The following is a 25,751-nucleotide window of genomic DNA, read 5'->3' as shown; positions in this document are numbered from 1 at the left end:
GTGAGCATCAAATGGAAGACAGAACAATGCAAGTTGCTTTCAGTCCCCACTGGGGAGAACTGCGGGGTACGAATAAATAAACAAGTAAAATAAATAAATAGAAGTGTTTTGGGGAGGAGTGTAGATAACACATGCATATGTGGATGCAGGTTCCATCATATAACCAAACTGCATGATCAGCAAGAGATCTATAATCAATGTCTTCCCACATCTGGGGAAAAGGGGGGCAACTAGATCAAGGTTATGGCACAGAAGTTTTAAACTCTTCCTCTGGACTGTTTTCCCAATTTAAATAGTCTTCTGCCTCTGGAAACTGTATTTGCCCTATAGAGAAACACTTCTTTGTACTAGAGCAAGGAGCAGGGGGGTGGGTGGAAGGTGTATTTTAAATCAAGAAAATATTCCCCCTTGCAGCAGCTGTCATTCCTAAGATGGTGCAAAGGAGTAGTATTAAAAAGTATTAACTTTAAAAATAAACATGTGACACCCAATAAATCAATAGCACTTTTATTTAGATGCAGAGTTTTTTTTTTATTTGATCGATCTGCCCTTTCAATCCTTGTGGTGCTTCTTCCAGCAAGTTGATTTTGAATGTACTAAAATGCTCAATGGTGGATCGATTAAAAACTCCATCAACTGCTCTAGAGCCTCTCTTTACATGTAACCCTGATACAGCATCTTTGTCACAATTTTCTCCTCCCTCAAAGGAAAAAAGAATCACACTTTAGAGGTTGCGAGCACTTTGATTTCTGTTTTAATTTTAATACGAAATAACAAAAATGCCCTCCGTGGCCATAGGAAGGTATCCAGTTAGCAAGAAACCAAACAATTGATGCTGTTATGGGCCACAGGAGGATGACTGGGAGATGGGGATTACGGACAAACAGGGAGAGATTCCCTCGGGGTAAAGGAGAAATTCAGTCAAGTGGTATTTACAATCCAGACTGTACCCTGGCAGGGGAGTTGGCTCCCTGGAGATCTCTATTAAACAAACAAACAAAAGGGGGGGAAAATTCGCCATAAGGATCAGCCACGGAGAAGGCTGCTAGTGGGCATTCTTAGGAACTTCCCAAGTCATAAAAGAAAAGCCACATTTCATACACTTGAAGGAGAAAGGCCTGGTCAACAGCACGGGGTGGAGGAGCAGTGCCCATGGTGGCATGGAGTACCCAAGCTGACAGCACTGCTGCCCTGGAGGAAGGGCCAGGAGGGGGGAGGGGAGAAAGGAGAGAATGGCACCCAATCCATCTATAAAACCCAGCAGAAAGGGCGACGTGCCCACATTCCAGAAATAGCCAGGATGCATACAGGAGAGGGAGCACAGGTTAAAAGTGGGGAAGGACAGGGGAGAGGGTAGAAGTTGTTGCAGCTACACCTGAGCCCCATAAGGGGGAGCCAGAGAACAGCAGCGCCCAGTCCACAGAGCGTGATCAGCTGCCCTTCCTCACTCCCCCCAGCCCAACTCAAACCCCCCCAATCTGGACATTTTCCACCTGGATGTTCTCAAAGTGAACACCCCCATCAGTGGGATAGATTTCGATGGTCTCCACCACCGGGATGGTCTCCATAATGGTGACGGTGTTTCCATAGACCTGATCACCAGCTGATGTTGATGATGTTGCTGCTGCCGCTGCGGCAGCTGCAGCGGCGGCGGCGACGGCCTCTGCCATAACTTCTTGCTCATGCTGCAAGCGTTGCTGCTGATGCATCTTGCGGTGCTTCCAGAGGTTGGAGAAAGAGCGGTAGGCCTTGCCACAGGCGTCGCAATGGTAGGGGCGCTCCCCGGTGTGAATCCGCTTGTGCTCGGCCAGACGTACGGCGATGGTGAACGCCTTCCCACAATCGTTACATTTGAAGGGCTTCTCCCCCGTGTGCAGGCGCCGGTGATCTTTGAGGTGCGTGGACTGCCGGAAGGCCTTCCCGCAATCTGGACAAGGGTACGGGCGCTCGCCAGTGTGGATGCGACGGTGAACCTGAAGCGACGTCTCTGTGCTGAACAGTTTCTTGCAGTCGCTGCACTCAAATGTCTTGGGGCAGGTTGGGCGACGTGGCCGGGGCGGTGGCGGTTCGAGCATAGGGGGCTCCTCGTCTGCCCCTTCAGGAGACTGGATGTCCCCATGCAGGCGCTCGTGGGCTCTCAGTTGTGCAGTCGAGCCCACTTTCTTGCCGCAGACCGAGCATTCGAAGTGACGGCTCATCTTGCCACACTTATGTTCCTTCAGCTGCTCGGCAGTGACAAAGGCAGCCCCACAGCCAGACGTGCAGCGATGGGGCTGCTGGCCTGTGTGGCTCAGCTGGTGGACCTCCAACAGGCGGCGAAGCAAGAAGGATCGCCCGCAGGTCTGGCACTTGTAGGGATACTCCCCAGTGTGGTGGTAACGGTGCATGAGCAAGCGGTAGGGTCGGTGGAAGACGCTGCCGCACTCTTGACATTTGTAAGGGTAATGGCGGCTATGCACCAGGAGGTGCTGCTGTAAAGTGGACGACTGTGTAAAGCATTTCTGGCATATGTCGCAGCGATACGGACGCTCGCCTGTGTGCGTCAGGCGATGGCGCTGCAGGTTGGCTGGAGAGTTGAAGCTCTTGCCACACTCCTTGCAGTGGTACGGCCTCTCCCCTGTGTGGGTCAGAAGGTGGTTGCGCATGTGGGACTTCTTTTTGAACATCTTGCCACAGGTCAGACATTTGTGGCGGCGCTCCATCTTGTGGGCAAAGCGCTGATGGCGCGACAGCTGAGCCTGCTTGGGAAAGGCGTGGTTACACAACTGGCACTGGAACTCATCAGGTTTTTGCTCCACAGCAATGCCATCCACCAAGGTGGTGGCAGCATTGTCCACCGAGCAGATGATGGCCAGCGGGACCACCTCTTGCTGCTCTTCGGGTGGCTCAGGGGCCTCAGGCGGTTCCTCCTCCATAGGCTGGTCCTCCTGAGGAGATTCAGGCAACTCGTTGGACTGCGCTGAATTGGCGCTGTGGGAGCGCCGGTGGTAGAGAAACTTGGTCATGTTAATGAAGGTTTTCCCGCAAGTGCAGCGGTACAGAGGGTTTGATGAATGAGTGCGCCGGTGGGATAACAGCACCGCCTCGGTCCCAAAACCCAGACCGCAGTCCACACACAGGAAGCGTGATTCCCCGCTGTGCTCTTCTCGATGCTTCTCGAGTGCTCCCGGAGACGGCAGCACCTTGCTGCACAGCGGACATTTGAAGGCTCCCTGCCGGTGGCTCCTCATGTGCAGCTGGAGTTTGTGGATGGAGGGAAAGATCTGCTCGCACTCAGTGCACCCATGGTCCTTGGCGGCCTGCTTCGTTTTGCGGGGGGGCTGCTCTCCGGGGTTGTTCTTCAGCTCATAGCTGTGATCTGTTGCCGTGACACTGGGTGGGGCCGGTGGGGGCACGGCCCCATTGTGCACACCCACCAAGCTCAACGGCGGCGGGGGTGGCAGTTCCTTCGTCTCTGCAGGGCGGAAGGCAGGCTGCTCCCTGGCTCGCGTTGGAGGGGATGGAGCGATCACTTGGTGTGTGGTCTGATGCTCCAAGAAATCTGCGGTCGACTGGAACAGCTGGAAGCACTCACTGCACTCGTACAGCAACAGCTGCACAGTACCGCCAGAATCCACCCCGTCTTCTGGCTTACGGTATGAATGCTCCAGGTTTACGAGAGCCCGGTTCTGAGGAGGAGGGGCCGGGTTCTCAGGGGGCTTGCGGTGAGTTTGCCGGTGGGCGAGCCACACATCCTGACTGGTGAACAGGGCTTTGCATTCTATACACTCATAATGGATTTGACTGGAGCTCACAGGTTTCACCAAAGGTTCTGGCTCCTGGGTCACCATCTTGAGGTGCATCTCCTGGTGTTCCAATAATTGCCCTGGAGACAAGAGGATCTGCCCGCATTCCAGACACTGGTACTGGCTTTCCTGCACAGTCACAGTCTGATAGAGGCCAGCCTCGCCACCGGCTACCAGCCCAGCCTCGGCCAACCCCACCACTTCATACTGTTGCTCTTGGGAGCACATGTGGCTCTGTTGATGCACCAGGGCTTCTTCCAAGGAGCTGAACTGCTGGCTGCATTCTGAGCAAACATAGCGATGCTCCACATATAACAGCGTCTCCTCCCCTTGGTCTGCCATTGTGGAAAGAAGCTCCAAACCTGCTGGGAAGATCATGGGAAGAGAAGCAGTTAGGAAGCTGGATGGTCTAAGCCAGGGCTTTTTTTCTGGGGAAAGAGGTGGCGGAACTCAGTGATGGGACTCAGGACTGCACAATGACGTCACTTTAGGTCAGCTGGAACAAGGGGGGAGTTTTTTAAAGTTTAAATCGCCCTTGGTGAAAATGGTCACATGGCTGGTTGCCCCGCGCCACCCCCCCTCCCCCCGATCTCCAGACAGAGGGGAATCTCAACTCCCCTCTGTCTGGAGATTGGAGGGCGGGGCCACCAGCCATGTGACCATTATCAAGAGGTGCCGGAACCATTCCACCACGTTCCTGCTGAAAAAAAGCCCTGGTCTAAGCTAAGGCAACCATCTTTAGCTCAATAAAATCTTTTTCTAATTCAAAACGATACCCCCTTTTAATCAGGCAGTGGGCCTTCAAAAACAAACAAACGTTTTTAAACACAAGTCTTTCCACATATACAGATGGAATTGTCTCCTTGGAAGAGACAGTCCCCCTTGTCTTCCTTCTCCTCCCTCTCAGAAGGGAATGCCTCTTTGAAGAAAGCGACTAGGGTGGCAAACACACGCTGTCTGAAGAAAAGCTTCCACTTTGAGTTTATGCAGTTTAATCCATTCAAAAACCTTGCACACTTAAGCAGCTCGGACCGAGCGGCATCCCCAGTTAGCCTACATGTGACAAGGAAGCCAGAGGGATAAACGTGATTTGCAGGTTTCCTCACAGCAAGAAGGAACAGGAATGTTACGTTCTACTAACAATTTCACATGGCCATAAATGCTTGCTTGAGTGACCTTAAACCGGCTGGCTTTCCTCTGTTTTCTCCTCACAACAACCTTCTGATGTAGGAGGGAAAGCTTATATATGTTTCCCTAAGCTCCTTAGAGAAAGGGCAAGATAAAAATGGAATGGACTGTTTTATGCAGCAGTTATCTCTTTCACCCCGTAGGATGCTTCAATGTGGGTGTGGGTTTTTTTACTTGTGTGACTGGGAAAAGGGAGAGATTGCCAAAGCGGTCATTTTAACACCTTCTCTTAGTCACTGGAACAGCCAGATTCTTAACGTGTGACAGTTTGCACACTGAGTTTACGTTTCAACACTTGCAAACTGAATTGGCTGTGCAAGCTGTTAATGACCCTTGAATGCCCTCGGTCACCACATCATGCCCCATCCCACACAATAACAGCGCATGGTTCAAAGCGAACACATAGTGAAACGGGCTGCTTCTCTTCTCTCAGCTTCTTGCAAGCGGAGGGTGCTTTCACTTGAAAGAGTTGGAAATTCAGGTTACTAATAACCCCAGTAGCCTTAATGTTGGGTTTCTATGCCTGTACAAGAAACCATTGTTTCCTTTTCTATGTTAATTGGGTGTCTACAAGCTCCAGGATTGGATTTATTGCAGTACATTTTTAAAGCAGAAGAGGGTTAAATTAAGTTTGAAGCCAGAATCCAATGAATCAGCATGATTCCCGCAAGAAGTCCTGTCGCACCAATCTCCTACAGTTTTTCTTTGGAGAGTGCCAAAAAGCATTATTTCCTTAAGCTTGCAAAAAGCTTTTAAGAAGCTCACTGCACAGAGAGTCCTTGGCCGTAAGTGGATAAGAGAACGGCTGTTGAGGATCGGTAAAGAAACAGAAGACAGGAATAAAAGGACAGTTTGGGCCATGAGGGGGAATTAGTTCTGGGATTCCACCCCTCGCCCCCAAGGACTGCTTTGCTATTTGACACAGAGCCAGTGTGGCATAGCGGTAAGAGTATAAGGCTAAAACTGGGAAAACAAAAGTTCAAATCCCCACCCAGCTATGAAGGTAACTGAGGGACCTGGGCTCAGTCACTCTCTTATACTAACCTCCCTTGTTGCGTTGTTGAGGATAAAAAGGAAGAGGGAGAACTACATATCCTCTGAGGAAGAGTAAGATGTGGTAAGAAAGAAACATATGACGCTCTGACTTTCCCTGAATAAATTGCTATACATATTCATGATATTCATGGAAAGTCAGCATGCTGCAGCAGCCAAAATGTCAGACTAGATCTAGGAGATCCAGGTTTGAATCCCCACTCTACTATGAAAGCTTGCTGGGTGACCATGGACCAGTGACTGAAGAAGGGAGCTCTGATTCTCGAAAGCTTCCACTCTGGAAATCTTTTTGGCCTCTAAGGTGCCACTGGACTCAAATCCTATTGGACCAGTCACTGATCTCAGCTTTTGACCTACTTCACAGGATTATTGTTGTAAGGATAAAGAAGGGGGGGATAACACCACCAATAACTGCAGAGAAAAGCAGGGTATAAATATCTAAAAAAACATAAATGAGATAGAGACAGTCAGGTTTGCTGCCAACAAATTCAGCATCTTTAAATTAAAGTCTATGAAAGGCTCCACAAAGACTTTTCCAAACTGCCTGAACAGGCAACAAAATGGCAAACGAGATGAAATATATGAACACATTGGGGCAACATGCCCTCAAATTAAGGAGATTTCCAAAAGCAGTTTGTGATATGACGAGGGGGTGCAGTGTCCGCTGATAAGAGGGAACAAATGATAAATTCTCCTGGGCATGCACAAGCCACTTCCAAAAGTTTACACAGCTCCGTTTAAATGCCCAGAACTTTTGTAGTACTATGGACTGAAAGTGGAGGGAAGACAGCATAGTATAGCCTGATCTTGTCAGATCTTGGAAGCAAAGCAGGGTTGGTACTTGGATGGGAGAACACCAAGGAAGATTGCAGAGGAAGGTAATGGCAAATCACCTCTGTTCCTCATCCGCCTCGAAAGCCCCTTGCTTGAGGTTGCCACAAGTCAGTTGTGAATTGATGGCACTTTACCCATACACACACGGGGCATTTCCCCATGTCTTAAAAATGGCGTCGTACTCACAGAACACTGGCAGGTTTTCCATGCAATTTCTGACATCACCATTTCCAAAACAGATGCAGGCAGTTATGATTGTTTTCGTGGCACCATGAAAACGGAATCGTAACTGCCTGCATCCGTTTTGGAAATAATGTCAGAAATTGTGCGAAGAACGATCAGTGTTCCATGAGTGGGGTGCTATTTTTAAGATGTGTGGAAACAGCCATGGACTGCAAGTAACCAGTTAAAAGGGCTTTCTCCATGAGTCGCAAAGCAAATTGGCATGAAATTGACAAGGCAGAGTCATAAATAGTAATAATTTCCCACACTCCACCATTTCATATCTATAGTGTTTGAGTTCAGGTCAGACATGTTGCCATTGGTTGGTATTTTACATAGCAGGCATTAACACGTTTGACTGTGGGTCACAGATTTAATTCTCCAAGATTATTTAAGTGTTTGTGCTTTATTTCAAATTTCATTTCAAAACCAGGGCCCTTTTCACACTACTTACCAGGGCACACAATGACGTGGAACATCACACTACAAATGTGGAAAATCGCGTTTTCTCATGCGAGATTTGCGCGACATCGCGCAATGTCGCACAAATCTCGTGCAAGAAAACGCAATTTTCCACGTTTGTAGCGCGATGTTCCGCGTAAGTAGTGTGAAAAGGGCCCAGATTATTTTAAAAGGAAGCGCAGCTGAAAATTTAGCACAATTTTAAAATAAATTGAACTTCTCTTTTTCATTGAATTTTAACCACCACACTGCCAGCAGTCTCTGAGGTTTCTAATCCCACATGCTCTATCTCCTCTGTATTGAAAGTGGATCTGGTTTCTCTCACATACCTTCCAGGCCGAAGGCCAGCAAGCAGCCCCAGAAGGGCTTGCAGTCCTAAAGACACATCCAATATGGCCTGTTTCAACACACCACGCCCTGCAAAAAAGGATCCTTTCAGAAACTCTGAAAAAACTTGAATTATATATATATATTAACTTACCATTAAAAAGCAGGAAAGACTGTAAAACTAAAACTACAAGAATTATACCCCCTTTTCCAGATTCCCCTGCTATAATAGGGAACAGCATCCTCAGTCCTTGCCTGTCCCACCTCCTCAACTCACCAGAACCACTTTTTTTCAAAAGGACAGAGTCTCCAGTTCACATTTCCTTCTTCCTTCACTCAAGAAGGCTCCCCTTCCGCACAGAGATAAGCTATGACACTAGGGCTGTCATCTCACTAACATTGGAAAATTCCTGGAGATTTTGGGGGTGGAGCCTGGAAACAGCAGGGCTAGGGAAAGACCCCAGTAAGCTATAATGCCATAGAATCTACACTGGCCTGGAGATCAGTTCGAATTCTGAGCAATCTCCAGCCACTACCTGGAGGTTGGCAATCCTATGTGACTCCCATTGCTCCAGGAAGCCCCTTTCCTTCCAGCTTGCCTATCAAGAACAGCCCCTCCCCCCACGGTCCCTCTACCCTCAAATAGGGTGCCAACCTCCAGGCAGGACCTGAAGTTCTCCCAGAAAATTACAAAATATTTCCAGACTACAAAGATCAGACCCACCCATCCCCCTTGAAGAAAATGGTAGCTTTGGAGTCTATGAAATTACATCCCCGCTGAGCTCCCTCCCTCTTCAAAATCTGCTCTCTACAACATCCACCACCCAAAGCTCCAGCCTAAGTCAGAGTTGTCAATCCTAATTAAAACAACAAGCTTTGTGGCATCAGGAACCTGAGCACACTCAGGGTGGTAAAATCTTCCTTGGCCAGCTACATCTCCCCCACCTAGATTTACCAACCTCCAGGCAGGATATGGAGATCTCCTGGAATCAGGAATGATTTTCAGACTACAGAGATAACTTCCCCTGGAGGGCGTGGCTGCTTCGGAGGGTGGACTCCATGCCACTATAAACCCCCTCCAAGATTCCTCCTCAAAACCTCCCCTCCCAGGCTCTGCCCCCCCCCAAATCTCCAGGAATTCCTCAAACCGATCTTAATGCATGCAATCAGGCTTGCCAACCTCCAGGTGGGGCCTGGAGATTTCCCAGAATTACAACTGTTCTCCAGGCTAAAGAGATCAGCTTCCCCTGGAGGAAAAGGCAGGTTTGGAGGGCGGGCTCTATGGCATTTTATCCTGCTGAGCCCCCATCCTCACTAAATCCCACCCTCTCCAGGCCCCACCCCCCAAATTCTCCAGGAATTTCCCAACCAGGAGTTGGCAACCCTACCACCATGCCATCTGCCTCCGCCCATCTTCTACTGGACCAATGCCCATAGCCCCCCTTCACCTCTTCCCTCCCCCCCTTGCAGATGAGGCAGGGGTGGCTTCTCTGCCCATCCCCCTCCCTTGTATTGGCGGGCTGAGTCCTCCCCCCACCTCGTAGCGTGGGTGTGGGAGGGGGCCTCCCTCCCCGCCTCCCTCCCCCCACGGCCCTGCTTGGGGGGGCATAGCCTTGGGCTCCCCCCTGCACTAGGGGCGCTCTCCCGCAGGCCCCCTCCCCTCACCTCTTCCTCCCTTCTGTCCCCCACCGCCCGGCCTTCTCTCTCACCTCCCCCAGAACAAACCGTCTCTCTATTGGATCACGCCGCCCAGCCAATCCAGAGGCGCCTTACTGCGGCCGCTCGGCCAATCGGCGCGCCTGTTCCTATCCGACGCGCGAGCTTTTGCCCGGACCCTGCGGGATCGGGATAGGGCGAGTGCACTGTGACGTCAGACGCCTCCCGCAGCTTGGGCGGTGCCGGTCGTGGAGAGGAAGTGGGCGGGGCGAGAAGGGAAAGGGAGGGGCCGGCCGGGACGTACCAAGAAGGGTCAAATGAGGGGGAGAGAAGGGAAGGGATGGACGTTGGCCTAAACCAACCGGCTGAGGGCTCCCCCTGGAACGTATGAATGGGTGTGCCTGCGTGTGCAGGAAACGGATCTGTGCAGGCAGAGCCCGGAACCCGAATCCCATCTCAGTCTAGCTACATGGGCCCATATGCACCTAAATGTTGTGTCTGTGTGTGCCTCTCTCTCATTCTCTCTCTTTGTGCGTGTGTACATAAATACACATACATTCATACACGTGTATGCACAGAGAGAGATCAGTTCCCCTTCCCTATACCTGCCAGTCTACCCACTTACCTGTGGTGTGTGTGTGTACACACAAAGAACAGTTCCCTAAACAGACAGATAGGTGCCTATAGATGCATGTCAACAGAGTGACATAAAATTAAGTTGCCAACTCTGGGTTAGGAAACTGCTGTGGAGGGCAGGGTTTGGGAGGAGAAGGACCTCAGGGGAATATGATGTGACCAGGGTTGCCAACCTCCAGGTGGTGGCTGGGGATTGCCCTCAATTACAATTGATCGCCAGGGCTCAGGAATCAGTTTACCTGGAGAAAATGGTGGCTTTGGCAGATGGAGTGTATAACATTATATTCTGCTGAGGTTCCACCCCTCAGCAGTTACCATCCCTCCCCTAATGCGTCCTTTCCAGGTTCCAACCCCCCCCCCCCAAATCTCCAGGAATTTCCCAAGGTGGAACTGGCAACCCTCAATGAGAGATTCCACCTCCCAAAGCAGCCATTTTTCATCAGAACTCAGAAGCTAAGCAGGATCAACTTTGGTTAGTAATTGGATAGGAGGCCTCCAACAAAGACCAGGGCTGCTGTGCAGAGGCAGGCAATGGCAAGCCACCAGTTAGTCTTTTGCCTTGAAAACCCCAGCTGGGGTCGCCATAAATCAGCTATGACTTGAGGGCACTTTCCACTACCATACCAATGGATTTGACACTAATCTCATGATGTTCTATTAGGATTATGATTTCAATGTCAAAATCATAAAAACATAAGAAAAGCCCTGCTGGATCACATCAGTGGTCCATCTAGTCCAACATCCTGTTTCATAGTGTTCAACTGGCTCTCCTGGATGGTCACTGAACAGGCCGAAGCCCTCCCCAATATTGTCTCCTAGCACTGAATTTCAGAGGTTTACTGCCTCTGAATATGGAAGTCCTTTACTCAGGGCTTTTTTCCTGGCAAAAGAGGCGGTGGAACTCAGTGATGGAACTCAGGACTGCGCAATGATGTCACTTGAGGTCAGCCTTGGCGAAAATGGTCACATGGCCGGTTACCCCTCCCCCCCCCCATCTCCAGAGGGGAGTTGCACGGAGGGCGATCTAAACTCCCCTCTGTCTGGAGATTGGGGGGCGGGGCCACCAGCCACGTGACTATTTTCAAGAGGTGCCGGAACTCCGTTCCACCACGTTCCTGCTGAAAAAAAGCCCTGACTTTACTCACCATGGCTAATAACCATTGATGGCCCTCCTCCATGAATCTGTCCACTCCCCCTACCTTTTAAAGATTGTGTCTCCTTTAAAGCCCCATATGCTACAATCAACCCACAGTGAATTCTACCATTTAATTACTTGTTCAGTCAAGAGGTATTTCCTTTTGTCCCTCCTAAACCTGTTGCCTGTCAACTTTATTGGGTGCTCCTGAGTTACGTATTGTGGGAGAAGAAAAAGCTCTATTCCCTCTGCCCCATGCATAGTTGTATAAGCCTCTGCCATCCCCCCTGCCTTTTTTCTAGACTCAAAAGGCCCACACTTGCCTGGTAGGATAGGTGCGCCAACCTCTCGATCATCTTGATTGCCCTCTTCTGTATTTCTTCCAGATTCTTTTTAAGGTATGATGACCAGAGCTTTACACAGTATCCCAAATGCAGGTGCACCATTGCTTTGTGCAAGAGCATTGTAATATTGGCTGCTTATTGTCAGTCTTCAAAAAGAAAATAACAGCGCTGTGACCAACTAACTAAACAGTTTTATACATGTATACTATCTGCAGTAGAGACATTAAGAGGATAGATGGGATCAGGGCTTTTTTTCAGCGGGAACGCAGTGGAATGGAGTTCCGGCACCTCTTGAAAATGGTCACATGGCCGGTGGCCCCGCCCCCTGATCTCCGGACAGAGGGGGTTTTAGATTGCCTTCCCCTCTGTCTGAAGATCAGGGGGTGGGGCCACCGGCCATGTGATCATTTTCACCGAGGGTGATTCAAACTTTAAAAAACTCTGCCCTTGTTCCAGCTGACCCGAAGAAACATCATTGTGCGGTCCTGAGTTCCACCACTGAGTTCCACCACCTCTTTTCCCAGAAAAAAGCCCTGGATGGGATCAAGACACCCCACTGATCTAGAACTCTTTCTACCTTATCAAGCGCATCTTGGTGCAGTATATTGGTGTACAAAGAAATTACATCTAAAGTAAGAAATATCGCTTCTGGTGCTGAAGTCATGCCTTCCAGGGTAGAAATAAAAGCCCTAGTATCCTGAATATATGAATGTATCCTCCTGACAAGCGGTTGCAAAAAAGAATCCAGGTAACTAGCCAAAGTTACCAGGATTGAGTTAGATCCAGACATAATAGGACAGCCAGAGGAGGAAACTCGGGGTTATGGATATTTGGCAAAATGTAAAATAAAGGTATTTGTGCGTATGGATTTTGAAGAGCCTTGTGTATGTTATCAGTAATAACCCCATGGCTAATGCCTCATCAACCGTAGATAAGAACTATTTGTTTCCATTGATGAGTGAATAGTTGCACAGAGGGTCATGTCAAAAGCAACAGCCGTCACCTACTTGTAAAGCCAGTCGTACTTATCATGCTACAGCACGACTGCAATACAGATGGGAAACCATATTCTCATTTTGTAATGTAGATATGAACTGGATTTGAAGGGCAGAGCTGTCATTTGAATCCAGCATAGCTGAAAGGCCTTTCTAGTTTTTTTTTATTACACCTATGCATGTATGCATGAAGCTGCCTTATACCGAATCAGGCCACTGGGCCTTTTGCCATACATGCTCCGGAAAGTACTTAGATAAACATCTACTGGTGGTCCCTGGCCCCAGGGAGGCTCGACAGGCCTCGACCAGGGCCAGGGCCTTTTTGGTCGTGGCCCCAACCTGGTAGAAAGCTCTGTCTGCAGATACTCGAGCCTGCCAAGATCTTTTATCCTTTTGGTGGGCCTGCAAGACAGAGATGTTCTGTCAAGCATTTGTTTGAGGCCGGTCTCTTATCTGCCTGATAAGCCTCCCTACTGGTCTCCTGTTAAGGAGTGGTGGTATAGTTATCTTACCCCCCCCCATGAGGTCACAGTGTGACCGGAACAGCTGAAACCCCCTTCTCTGGGCGGTTCTGGTAGGGGTGAATATAATGAGGGACTATCTTTGGAAATTGTAGTTTATGTTGTATGTTGATGTAGTTTTTACTGTTCTATCTACTGTTTTATGCTTGTTGTGACCTGCCCTGAGCCCACTCATGGGGAGGGCAGGCTAAAAGTCGAATCAAATAAATAAATAAATAAAAATCAGTATTGCTTCTCAGACTGGCACCGGCGCTCCCAGGTCCCAGACAGAGGTCTTTCACATCACATTAGGGTTGCCAGCTCCAAGTTGGGAAATTCCTGGAGATGTGGGGCGGGGGGGGTGAAACCTGGAGAAACCTGGAGAAATTGGGGTTTGGGGAGGGAAAGGACATAATTCCATAAAGCCCACATTCCATAAAGCATGGCATAATTCCATAAAGCCCACCCCCCAAAGTAGTCATTTTCTCCAGGTGAACTGATCTCTGTGGCCTGGAGACCAGTTATAATTCCAGGAGATCTCCAGCCACTACCTGGAGACTGGCAACCCTACATCACATACTACTTAATCCTTTTAGGTGGAGATGCCAGGATTTAAGCCAGGGCCTTTGGCAGGTAAAGCAGGAGCTCTACCACTGAGCTGTGCTCCCTCTCCTATTCTGTGCCTTATATAGATGGAAGCAGGGCTTTTTTTCAGCTGGAACGCGGTGGAATGGAGTTCCAGAACCTCTTGAAAATGGTCACATGGCTGGTGGCCCCGCCCCCTGATCTCCAGACAGAGGGGAATTTAGATTGCCCTCCACGCCACTCCACGGAGGGCAATCTAAACGTCCCTCTGTCTGGAGATCAGGGGGCGGGGCCACCAGCCATGTGACCATTTTCACCAAGGGCGATTTAAACTTTTTTTTAAAAAACCCTTTGTTCCAGCTGACCCAAAGTGACGTCACAGGCCCTGGGAGCATGCGTGCACTTTGCGTGCGCACATGTGGTACCAGGGGCACCACCTCCCGCCAAGAGTTGCCCCCTGCTCTGGCAACCCACTGAGTTCCACCACCTCTTTTCCCAGAAAAAAAGCCCTGGATGGAAGAATTTCAGAAGGCCTTCCTTTACCAAGCATTACAGTACAATATTCAGAGAAAAACCACCCGCTGATGTTTTTGCCTTTCCGCACAGCATTTAAAGCAGTTTCGTGTTGAATACATTGTTACCTTCACTTTACCTGGTAAATGTTTACATCTTTGGAAACTGTATTAGAAATGCTTTTTTAAAAAAACTACCTCAGGCACACAGTACGCTGCCGACATTTCTTCTGTGACAGTATTTAAGCAATAAAGCAGCCTTTTGAATGCAGCAATAAGCATGTAGGAGATTGCTGGTGCACAACGGGATTACATAAAACATCTGGATCATTGTGTATTCAATTATGCTAGATGCCACTTACGTAGGATTACACTGAACACAGAACTCCACAGAAGACAAAATGAGTTCAGTAAACGGACTTTGCAAAGATTAGATTGGGGGGGGGGGTGGATTTCCTTGTGCTGCTGTAACACGTACAAAAATCTAGCGACTGTGGTTTTCTTACAAAATTCTGCATAAATTATGACTGACTTTTTACAGGGCCACTGAACGCTGGAAAAAATCGAATGGATAGGAGTGAGCATTATATAATTTTACTTCTTACCACGTACCCGCTCAGTTCATTTTTATTATTTTTTTCTAATGCATGTTTGGTGTCTGGTTATTGTTAACTCCTCTACCCTATAAGCTCTTTTCAGTCATTATAATTTTGGTGCTGCTACTACTTCATGTAGCAGGAGAGTGCATTCACCGTTATGTGAATAGATATATTTTCCAGCTGTGGTATATGCCATTGGAAATCCAGATGGTTGAGGGTTCATGCAAACCACAGCTGAAAAATACATGTTACCCTGTTCATACAATATGGTGCATACATGTATCAAGCGAATTTTTGTGGTATGTAACAACAATCCTGTGCTTATATAATGCTCTTCAAGATAGATCAGTGTCACACTCAGATCAGTTAACGAGTCAATGTTATTAATATCCCCACAACAGACACCATGTGTGTTAGGTGGGGCTGAGAGAGCTGTGAATGACCCAAGGTCACCCAGCTGGCTTCAAGTGGAGGGGGGAATCAAACCTGGCTCTCCAGATTAGAGTCCTGCCACTCTTAATCACTACACCAAACTGGGTCTGCAGGGTTGCCCTGACCTCAATAGCTGGGCTATTCTGATTTTGTCAGATGCTGAAAGCTAAGCAGGGCCAATCCTGGTTAGTACTTGGATGGGAGACCATCAGGCAATTCTAGAATTGCTATGCAGAGGCAGGCAATGAAAACCACCTCTGAATGTCACTTGCCTTGAAAACCAGTATGGAGGCACTACAAGTCAGCTGCAACTTGTCAGCAAAAAAAAAAAAGTAGGGTTGAAAACAATGGCTTGGGAAATTGCTGGAGATTTGGGGGCAGTGCGTAGAGAGGGTGGAGTTTGGGGACAGCAGGGAGCTCTGTGGAAATACAGTACCCTCTTAAACTTCCATTTCCTCCAGAACTGTTTAGTCTGGAGATCAAGTTGTAATTCCAGGAGAACTCTAGGCTTCACCTGGAGGTTGGAAACCCTAGTAGCACGCTTTCCCTAGGCAATGAAAGGGGCTATAGAGGGCCTATCATAAAATAATGGTGACGCTGGGGGCAGGAACGTGTAGCCAACTATATCAGGTATATACAATTTTAATTGCTGAATTTTATTGTAGAATCTGCTATGTATTTTATGACTGTTGTACCCCGTCCTGAGCCCGCTTGTGGGGAGGGCGGGTTAAACACTGAATAAACTAAACTAAACGTTCCTCAAGAACGATGGATGTTTCCATAACGGAAGCTAAGGTTTAGGAAATGGCTCTTTTCCAGTACCCAGTGAAGTTCAAGGGTGGAAATACACCTTATGAAGTACCTAGGGACGCTCAAGTGCACCTCATTTCATGTGTCCCCCCTCCAAAGTCCCATTCATAGTTATGCTTCAGTTTGCTCCATGTGAGTACATTTGTGTGTTCAATATCAGTTCCTACTCAAGTATCCCAGGCTGTTTACACCGGCCAAATTCCCAGTTTTCCCCACCTCTCACATCCATTCATCGAAATGCAGATCTTGACACTTTCTCACATCTTAAAGAAATGCAAGTTGGCAAGTCAGAGGAGCCTAAATACTAGCTCTAGTGCCCACCCTTGAGAGTTCTTGCTGCAAAAACAGAGCTGAATCGGAGCTCTGCCCTCCCGACTCGGCATTTGTACTCATTTGCAAATGCCATCACACAAAGGGAGCTCCCATGAAAGCGGCATGCATGTGTGCCCAACAAGAGACAGCCTGCATGGGAATTGAGGACCACCCATAAAATCCTGCACTCGAGCGCCCCCAGGTTATTTGCAATGTGTATTTCCACTGTCAGAAAGTAACTCAGAACAGGTGGGGAAAGGTATGAGCAGGGCTTTTATTCAGCTGGAACGCGGCGGAACGGAGTTCCGGAACCTCTTGAAAATGGTCACATGGCTGGCGGCCCCGCCCCCTGATCTCCAGAGGGGAGTTTAGATTGAGCGGCGCGGAGGGCAATCTAAACTCCCCTCTGTCTGGAGATCAGGGGGCAGGGCCGCCAGCCATGTGACCATTTTCTCCGAGGGCAACCCACTGAGTTCCACCACCTCTTTTCCCACAAAAAAAGCCCTGGGTATGAGTTTGGCAGAACGAGATGACAGACACTATTGGGAGGAGCTGTGGCTCAGTGGTAGAGTACCAGCTTGGCTTGCAGAAAGTCCCAGGTTCAATCCTACAGCACCTCCAGTTAAAAGGATTAGGTGATGGGAAAGGCCTCTGCCTCAGCCACTGCCAGCCTAACTAGGCAATAGTGACTGTGACGGACCACTTCACGTCTGAGGTCACCTAAGACTTTGACTCACTGATTAGTTTATTATCACTACCGTTTTTTTCAGGGCATCTGTCCTTGGAAATGACTGACACTTCAAGATCTCTTTTGTCTTTGATCAGCTGGCCCTACTAGCTTGCCTCCCCCCACGCACTTCGATCAATTTTGAAGTCTTCCTTCAGGCTAAGGAGCCTTACACCAACGGACAAGGCTCAGAGGGATACTCCAAATTTGGCTGAGCAGAGAGAGTGAAGGCAACCACTGGCTTTTGCCACCCTCCAGGTGGTGGTTGGAGATGTCCTAGAATTACAACTGATATTCAGGGGACAGGAAGTTCCCCTGGATAGAATGGCTTCCTTGGAAGGTGGACTCTTATGACAAAGCAAAATTATACGCTGCAGAGGTCTGTTCCCTCTCCAAACCTTCCCCTCCCCGGGCTCCACCCGTCAAATCTCTGGGAGTTTCTCAACCTGACAGACCTAAAATCAAGTACTTTTTTCAAATGATCACTCATTCTTGGATGAAAAAGCACCCCCCCCCCCAAACCAGGGGATTTTGTTCCCATTTGGGCCCAAAGGGATCACATTGCCTGCAATGTATGTATGCAACATGGCCAGATATGCAAAACCCAGTATAATGCCCCCTCAGACTGACTATTTATATAACTTGGGAGCTAAGCAGGACTGGTTCTGGCTAGTATTTGGATGGGAGACCACCAAGGTCGCTACGCAGAGCCAGGCAATGGCAAGACACCTCTGTTATTCTCTTACTTTGGAAACCCCAGCAGGGGTTGCCGTAAGTAAGCTGCAACTTGTCAGCACAATGCACACACACACATGCACAAATGCACAGAGGGATAGGATCTCCAACATATGTATGTTGCATATATTTTGGGGGCCATACATATTTTCTCTTATCCTCTGTGGCAGTGGATGCACTAATGCCCCACCGTCAGCTGTGGATAAGAACAAGGAAAATGCCGGGGCAGTGATGATCTTTTTCTTCTTAGGAATACAAAGTAAAATGCTAACAAGGCAGTGAGCAGGTAGCACCAGGGCTCATTTCGAGGGGGAATGCGCAGGAATGCAGTTCCAGCAGTTCCCCAAAGAGGTCACGACAGGTGGCCCTGCCCACCTGACTCAGCCATTTTGGGCCCATTTCGGCCCGGATTGGGGCCGAAACGGCCTGGATCGGGCCTCTGATGGGTGTTGGATCACTGTCCTGCTCAGCAGCAGCCCGATCCTGACCATTTGGGGCCCCTTTTTGGCCATTTTCAGCCCCCTTTTGCCATTTGGGGCCCAATTTTGGCCCTGAATGGCCAGGATTGGGTCCAAAACAGCCAGGATAGGTGATGTCAGGTGTGACATATGCAAATTAGTTATGCTAATGACACACTTCCGGTGCTGGCAAGGGGCGTGGCACATGCTGAGGTGTGCTAATGAGGTATGCTAATGAGTTCCTCCCACTCTTTCTACGAAATGACCCCTGGGTAGCACTAAATCAGGGCCAAGCTACACATGACGAATGACACTTGAACAGCAAGTGTATTTCTCCCTGTTCACTTGCCCTCCACTCAATCCACTTGCCATTCAAGTGTCATTCGTCACGTGTAGCTTGGCCCTCACTCGTCTGGTGGAAGCATGGTACAAGCTAAGGGCTAGAAAGAGGATCTCTGACCCTCAAGCTCCTCGAGCAGCCACTGGAACCAATAACTGCGACAGGTAGAAGGCAATTCAGGAGCTGGAGTTCCCCACTGACAGTACATTTAAACTAGCCCTCTGTAACAGCAAAAGATGCATCATTTCAAACTTCCCATGATTATCTTGGCTACAGGCTGGGCTCTGGAGTTACCTTGAGCATTTCTCATTTGGAGGGTTAGAATGTAGTTGTTAACACTCAACTGTATTTTTGTAATATTTAAGATTTAAAGTTTTCTATTGTCTACTACTGTAAACAAAAACAAACACAGGAGATTGTCTTTCTGTCAAAAGATTTTGCTTTGATCTCTGATCTCCTCAAAGCAGAGAGGGGGCGACAGCAGGGTTCCCTTTCGCCACATTATCCATAAACACCCCCCACACACATTATCCATTATAAACACCCCCCCTCCATTCAGCCACCACGACAGATTTCCGATTCCCCTCCAACTCATCTTTGGTTGCAAGATTTTTATTTTGTTTTTCTTTAATTAAAAAAAAAAGAGACAGGGAAAAAAACACAAAACCACGACAGAACCAAATGAAAGAACAAATTTTAAAAAAAAATCACTCAGAATATTTGTTACATTTATCATCATCATCATCATCATTTTTTTTCAAGTCACTTCTAAGCCCCACAGTTACAAATAAATTAACGAGACAGGATCAGACCCCGGAAGATTAAAAATTAAAAAATTTGAATACTAGGAACTAACTACCTTTGGCAAAGTTATCACACGATTTTTCCACTGCTCCTGGGTCGGCTACAGCAACAGGCCAGTGTTATCGGGGTGGTGGTGGGGGAACAGGGGCTGGTGCAGCATCTCTCATTCAAAGGCCTGCCCACTTCACCCAACTCTTCCGGGGCTACCAAAATGTAACAGATGCCTGACCGATGTAGAAGTTTGAGAGGACATTCCCTTCCTTGTAACCTGGATACAGGCTGGCAGTGATGCTTTAAGCAGCCAGAAGAAGCGAGGTTAGGAAAGGCCGGAAGCCATGTTGGACTTTAAACGGCATTCACAGTCGTTTCGTTGGTATCAAACGAAGCGCCAAAAAGCATGATTTCTGGCAACACGGGCCTGCTCTTGACCTATTACAGCCGTACGATGATTTACATTGGTGTAAAGGGCATCTGCTCCGTTACGGTAGAACCCCCATAATGTAAACAAGGCCCATCAATGTCTTCTGGCCCCCACCAGCAACCCTCGCTGGCTTCTCTGAAGCTCCAGCCGTCAGTCCTTCACCTGCTGTTCCCAAGATGGCTGCAAAAGATTCTCCAAAGATGGGTGCCGCCATTTTTGAGGGAATGGCTCACATGTCTCAGGGGCCTTGACTGTCCTACTGATTTCCCTCTGTGGGGTTGAGAGAGAAGATGCTGCGCCTGACCCCCACCGCCCCAAACAGACCCGTCCGGCACACACCCTTAATAAAGCTTTTCTATTTGGTTTATCATTAAAGTATATGAGGTATATGGCGGGCTATCTCCAAAGAGCCTTGTGGTGGGTATTTTGGCACTATGAGGGGGAGGGAGGGTCTAGATTGCCTCCCCTCCCTTGTACCCTCCCAACCCTGGGTCGGGCACCGGCACAGAGGCATGTGAGCAAATATTTGGTTTTACAGCTATAGTTTAAAGCTTGTTTTTCTTTCCTCATTCTAAAATTCCCAGGAGTGGGGGAGGTTAATGGAAAAGAGACCGTCTTTCAAAGGGGTGGACGAAACATCTCCCATCCCATTTGTGTCATCAGCTTAGGGTTGTCAGTTCTGGGTTGGGAAATTCTTGGAAATTTGGGGGGGGGGTGGAGCCTAGAAAGGGCAGAGTTTGGGGAAGAGAGGGGGTTCATGAAACATGTGCTGCCATAAAGTCCACCCTCCAAATAGGGTGGCCAGTGGTAGCCTGCAACCCCCCTGGAATTAGGGGGCAGGGGCAGGTATGTTAGTTTCACACTGGCATATGATATCACTTCCTTCAAAAAACTGATTAAACCATAGAGTTTTGAGCAAATCCTAGAGCATCACCTCAGTGTACTGACATCAGTTCCAGTTTCTCACTGGAAGTGATGTCACATGCTGGTACAGCGCCAGCAGACATTTCCCCCCTCACCAGCCTTGGAAGTGCTGGCAGGGAATGGAAGTAAACAGTGAGAGGTCTTCTGCTATAACAGGAGACCTGCCCCCCCCCCCGTCATTTTATCTGTAATCTGGAGTTCAGTTGTAGTTCTAGGAGAACTCCAGGCCCCACCTGCAAGTTGGCAGCCCTATACCAGCCACTTGAGGAAAGCTATGGAGTGAGAAGTCCATGATGAGCATGGTATTATCCTGACACGGAGAAACAGCAGCCAAATGAGCGCTGAGTCCCTGGTCATTTTTCTTCTGGACTGATCCACTCTCACATTTCCCTCCCCAAGCTAGGAAAAGCTCTCTATCTAATTTTCAGCAACCCCTATGAAATACAATCATTGATTTGGGAGGGGGAAAGAGCTGGGCCACTGGAGTTGGCAACTGCCACACCAACAACCTCACATATCTCCATCCCCAAAACTGAAAACGGGCAACTGTTTTTCCAAAAGTTGAAATTGGTTTTAGAGAAGCTCCATTTCCCAAGCTGTACATACATCTTTCCCCCCCTATACTACTGTCACCTCTGTTCAAACAGATCTGACAAGTTTTGGAAACAATATGAAAACCTCATGAACGTGGTTAACCGGCGGCACTTCTTCCAAACCAATTTCAACTTCCTAGGGGAAAAAATTTAGCATCTGCCTCTAATGTCCTACTCCCCACTTTCCTTCACTTGCCCTATAAATCTCAGCTGTTCCCCTCCACACCATACACCCACCACGCAGCTCCATACCTGGAGATAGGGTCATTTTTGGTCTAGAATCAATTTTTTTTAAAAAAACACGTTTTGGTTTTTCTTTCTTTTTTTGTTGATTTTTTGTTTAGCTTTTTTTTACCTTTTTTATCTTTTTTTGTTGCAAACCTTCAGCGTTTGGTTTTTTTGTCTTTTTTTATACAGTAAGAAGCGATAAAGCGGAACATAGAATTTTCTCTATAAAAAAAAATAGAAGATACCCCCCAAAAGAAGTGTTTTTTTAAAAAAGAAAGAATAACAAATATCACTAAAACAGTTACATTCCACCTAGAAACACGTTCAGTAGCACATGAGAGAGAGAGAGAGAGAGAGAGAGAAAGAGGAAAAACCAGATCTGACTTCCCAAATTTTTTTCTGATGTCCACCACAAAAGCATGATTAGAATCTTAAAGAGATGGATAAATACTTGCCGGTTCTCTCTCCCTCACGCACATAATGGGGTGAAAAACATTTTTTTTTCTTTTCAGTCTTTTAAAACTAGGTGTTTCCTGGTTTATGTTTTTTTGTTTGTTTCATTTTTGGAAAGTTTCACAGTATTTTTCTTTTGTTATCTCAAACCCACCTGAACGCTATAACACAGCAAAAGCAGGAGCTAAAATGAGGTCGAGGTTTTTGTTTTTTTTTAAATTCCTTTAAGAAAGGTTTCAAAGTTCTTTTGCTTGCTTGTTTGTCTTTTTCACTGTGTCCTTTAGTGACGTTTGGTTTTTTGTTTTTGTTTTCTACCAGATCGTAGTATGCCATGGCTAACTTCCTTCTCTGCAACAGCAAGACTTTGGTTCGCAGGAGTTGAAAAAGAAAAGACAAACGTTGAAGAAAAGCCCCAAACAATAACTTAAAAAAACCCTCAAAAGTTTTTTAAAAAAAACAATCCCAAGCCAACACTGTTAAAAAAAAAGAACCCAACCCCCAATAAATTTACAAAAAAAGGTAAAAAAACAAACAAAAGAAAATCAGCGTTTTGAGAAGCCATTTTTAAAGCTTTCCAGACCTCTGGGAGGGAAATGCAGGGTTCTCTGTTCTTACCCTCCCACTTCTGTTGATTTGGTTTATTTATTTATTTTGTCTCTTTGCCAGTTATAAAATCTTGGCTTCTCAACGCAACTTTCCATGAGGTATTTTTTTTCAGGACAGAGAAAGATGGTTGAGCCATTTCTAACCAGAGAAAGTAAAGATTTCCCCTTTATTCCCATGTTTTCATCCTTTCTTCTTCGATTAAAGTTTTGACTGTATGTGTGTTAGTTTTCTTCGTATGCTTGGTTCATTCTTTTTGGTTAAAAGTTTTTTTTCTCGCCTCCGAGTCTCTGTGATATCCACACAAGAAGGGGGAGCTGGATCCCTCTTTTGTGATTTTTCCCCCCTGTAAAATTCCCCAATGGTCTTCATTTTGTTGTTCTCTGCAGTGATGTCTATCAATTTTTGGTTTTTCTGGAAAATGTAAAGAATGCTGAAATTCCCGTTTATTTGTTTTGGTTTTTGTCAGGCACTGGAATATGAGTATTTTTTCAGAACACAGATATAAAAATAATAATAAAAATTACATATCCCCTGTTTTCAGAAAAATAACCCCTGATACTAGCCCCAGGTGGGAAAAAAAGCTATCTGTAAAAAAAATTAAATCAGCAAAGAAAATGTTCAAATTAATAGAACAAAATATACACTTGTTCAGCATTGTTCGTCGTGAACGATCTGAAGACTTTCAAAAGGGCCTCCTGTCCTGCAAAGATATATTTATACTATGTACCCTGTGAATACTCTAGCTGACACGAGCAAGGTTACTCTTAATGAATGCAAATTAGGGTTGCCAACCCAGGCTCCACGCCCCAAATCTCCAGGTATTTCCCAACCCGGAGCTGGCAACCCTATCCTTGAGTCATGCAATTCATTCATTTTTTATTGGAATAACGGGGTGAAGGTGGGGGTGGGAGCAGAGGCGGGGCAGTCTATTGCTCTCTGTCTGTGCTTTGTGCATTAGAAACTATGGACTTGTGAACTGTCTCTTTCTAGGTCACCTGTGATGAGTCAAAATCACTTTGAGGTAACCAAGCAGGGAAATGTAAACTGGAAGAAAACTGGGTTCTTTTTTACATTTCAAACCATTGATATTTCACAAGTAGCTAACACAGGTATGGGTTAGAAAATGAGCTACTACAAAAACTGTGGCCTAGTAACTTGAGTTCATTGCAAAGCTGAGATACACCCCAACAGGAGAAAGGGAGATCATTGCAGGACATAAGTTAGGAAACCAGTTTCCATAATGGGAACTTGGTGCCTAATTCTTGTTACAGCCTTTGAAAGTCCTAGACTCTGTATTCAATGAAAATTCCCCCATCAAAATTATAAAATTGCTATTCATTTAAAAACATCTTTTTTAAAGTTAAAAAAGGAAAATAACATTTAAAAGCAAGGTCTTAAAATTAACCCCACCCTGCCACCCATCCAACCCCTTCTGGATGCCAAAAAAAAGAAAAATAAATAAGAATAAATAAACGAGTTTTGAAAGACATTCGACCAGACACAGAAGTTAGAAAAGTCTGTAAAAAGCTTTGGGTGAAGCTAGGACTGGTGATTTTTGGTGTGAGATTCTTTTCCCCTTTAAGGATTTTAAAGGGCTTTTTCTTTTTTTCTTTTTTCTTTTTTTTCTTAAAAAAACAATCCCCATTTATTTCCTTCCTGAAACTGTCCAGGAAACTAGCAGATGTGGGGAGGGAGGGAGGGGAAGAGAAATCATGAAAAAAATTATTAAACAAAACCACTGATATAGCCACCTTTTGTAAGGTGTTTTGTTCTTAACATCAGATGGGGGGAGGAAAAAACAAACGAACGCCAAAAGTCTGGGGAATTCTTTTTGGTTTCTTCCTTTGATCCTTTTTGCTTTGCTTGTTTGGTTGCTTTGGGTTATTATTTTTGGTTGGGTTTTTTTTTTTGTTTGGCTGTTGCTGACAATTCTGTTTGGTTTAGTTTCTTTCTTTCTTTTTTGGTTTCACTCGTTGGTTTGTACGTCCACTCCTTGGCCCGCCACCCTGTCGGGAAAGGCAGAGAGGAATCTTTCTCGGCCCTCATTCCGTCTTGGCATCCGGCTCGGTGGATCCGGGACCCGCCTGCCCCAGAGTCTGCGCCAGGTCGCTGGAGGAACTGCATGAAGAACAGGAGGAAGAGGAGGAGGAGGAGGAAGAGGAGGAGGAGGTCAAGGTGGGGGACTTGCTGGGCATGGAGGCAGCCACTGCAGCAGCCGCTGACACCAGCCCCACTCCTCCAGAGGCAGCACTCAGCAAGGGTAGGCCTGCGTGGTTGAGGAAGAGCGGCGACGTCACAATGCTCTGACTGCCAGTCGTGCCCGCTGTGGTACCCAGGACCAAGTTACCACTGGCATCAAGGCTGGTAATCGGCAGGCTTCCACCACTGGCCAATGCTATACGGGGAGAGAAAAACAGAAGTTAGGGGACATCCACACTATTTTTTTCCCACTGTCTCGAGAGATGTCTGACGTGGAGGAACTACGAGTCTCTCTGCACGAGACATCTTACTCGAGAATGCTCAAGTATAGGGAGATGCAATGTCTGCCAGGAAGCATGGTTTAAAAAGACAGAGCCAAAGGCTCTGTCAATTTCACCACTCTCAGGAGGGTAGTTTAAAAAGACAGAGCCATTGAGGAGGGTTTCTTAACCCTCAGAGGGTTTGTTAATTTCATCTTTGCCTCCAGAAGAGGAGGTGAAATTGACAGAGCCTTTGGGGAGGAGAAGATGAAATTAACAAAACCTTCTGAGGAGCAATCTCCACTGACTCTGTTGGAGTAGAGGTGAAATTAAACTACGCTTCCCGGCTAACATTGCGTCTCCCTTCTTCTGAGCGTCCTCGTGTAAGATGTTTCATGTAGAGAGACTCTATGTGATCCTCTCTAGAAGGTGCCATCACACACCAGTTCTGTAATGATCGAATCCCATTCTGGTCACATCATTGCCCACAGCTGGTACAGTGTTGACAGGGGGTCCTCCATTCCAGAACATTCCAATCCTTTTGCGGGGTTCCTCCTCCCATGCCCAAAAGGCAGAAGCACAAGGCGCAGACAGGGCCGTAGTTGAAATGACACCC

The 25,751-nt window shown here is 47.3% G+C and overlaps 2 protein-coding genes across 6 annotated transcripts in view; both read right to left on the bottom strand.

Moving 5' to 3' along the window:
* Positions 1 to 511: 511 nt before the first annotated feature.
* Positions 512 to 9,566, bottom strand: ZNF574 (zinc finger protein 574). Of its 5 annotated transcripts, none has more exons than XM_054999942.1 (3): positions 9,537 to 9,566; positions 7,874 to 7,961; positions 512 to 4,147 (listed from the first exon to the last, which is right to left on the bottom strand). In XM_054999942.1, exon 3 carries the CDS (start codon positions 4,125 to 4,127, stop codon positions 1,464 to 1,466), a length of 2,664 nt encoding a protein of 887 aa, XP_054855917.1. In that variant the 5' UTR covers positions 4,128 to 4,147; positions 7,874 to 7,961; positions 9,537 to 9,566; the 3' UTR covers positions 512 to 1,463. The 5 variants fall into 5 exon arrangements, with proteins under 5 accessions (XP_054855917.1, XP_054855916.1, XP_054855914.1 ...); XM_054999941.1 differs by lacking the exon at positions 9,537 to 9,566 and adding an exon at positions 8,831 to 9,272 and having other exon boundaries at positions 512 to 4,150; XM_054999939.1 differs by lacking the exon at positions 9,537 to 9,566 and adding an exon at positions 8,831 to 9,272.
* Positions 9,567 to 24,718: 15,152 nt separating this feature from the next.
* The window catches only part of POU2F2 (POU class 2 homeobox 2), a 28,751-nt gene continuing 27,718 nt past the window's right edge, over positions 24,719 to 25,751 (bottom strand). Inside the window, exon 15 of the mRNA XM_054999436.1 lies at positions 24,719 to 25,071. Coding sequence (XP_054855411.1) covers positions 24,719 to 25,071 — 353 coding nt within the window. The remainder of the gene's footprint in view (positions 25,072 to 25,751) is intronic.

The sequence above is a fragment of the Eublepharis macularius genome, chromosome 15 (assembly GCF_028583425.1).
Source record: "Eublepharis macularius isolate TG4126 chromosome 15, MPM_Emac_v1.0, whole genome shotgun sequence".
NCBI classification, from domain to species: Eukaryota; Metazoa; Chordata; class Lepidosauria; order Squamata; family Eublepharidae; genus Eublepharis; species Eublepharis macularius.
The sequence above is the reverse complement of the archived record's forward strand: the minus strand, read 5'-3'. Positions and strand labels throughout refer to the sequence as shown.

Excerpts from the sequence above, each read along its gene's own strand:
- ZNF574 (XM_054999942.1), bottom strand. The coding sequence starts at position 4,127 with ATGGCAGACCAAGGGGAGGAGACGCTGTTATATGTGGAGCATCGCTAT.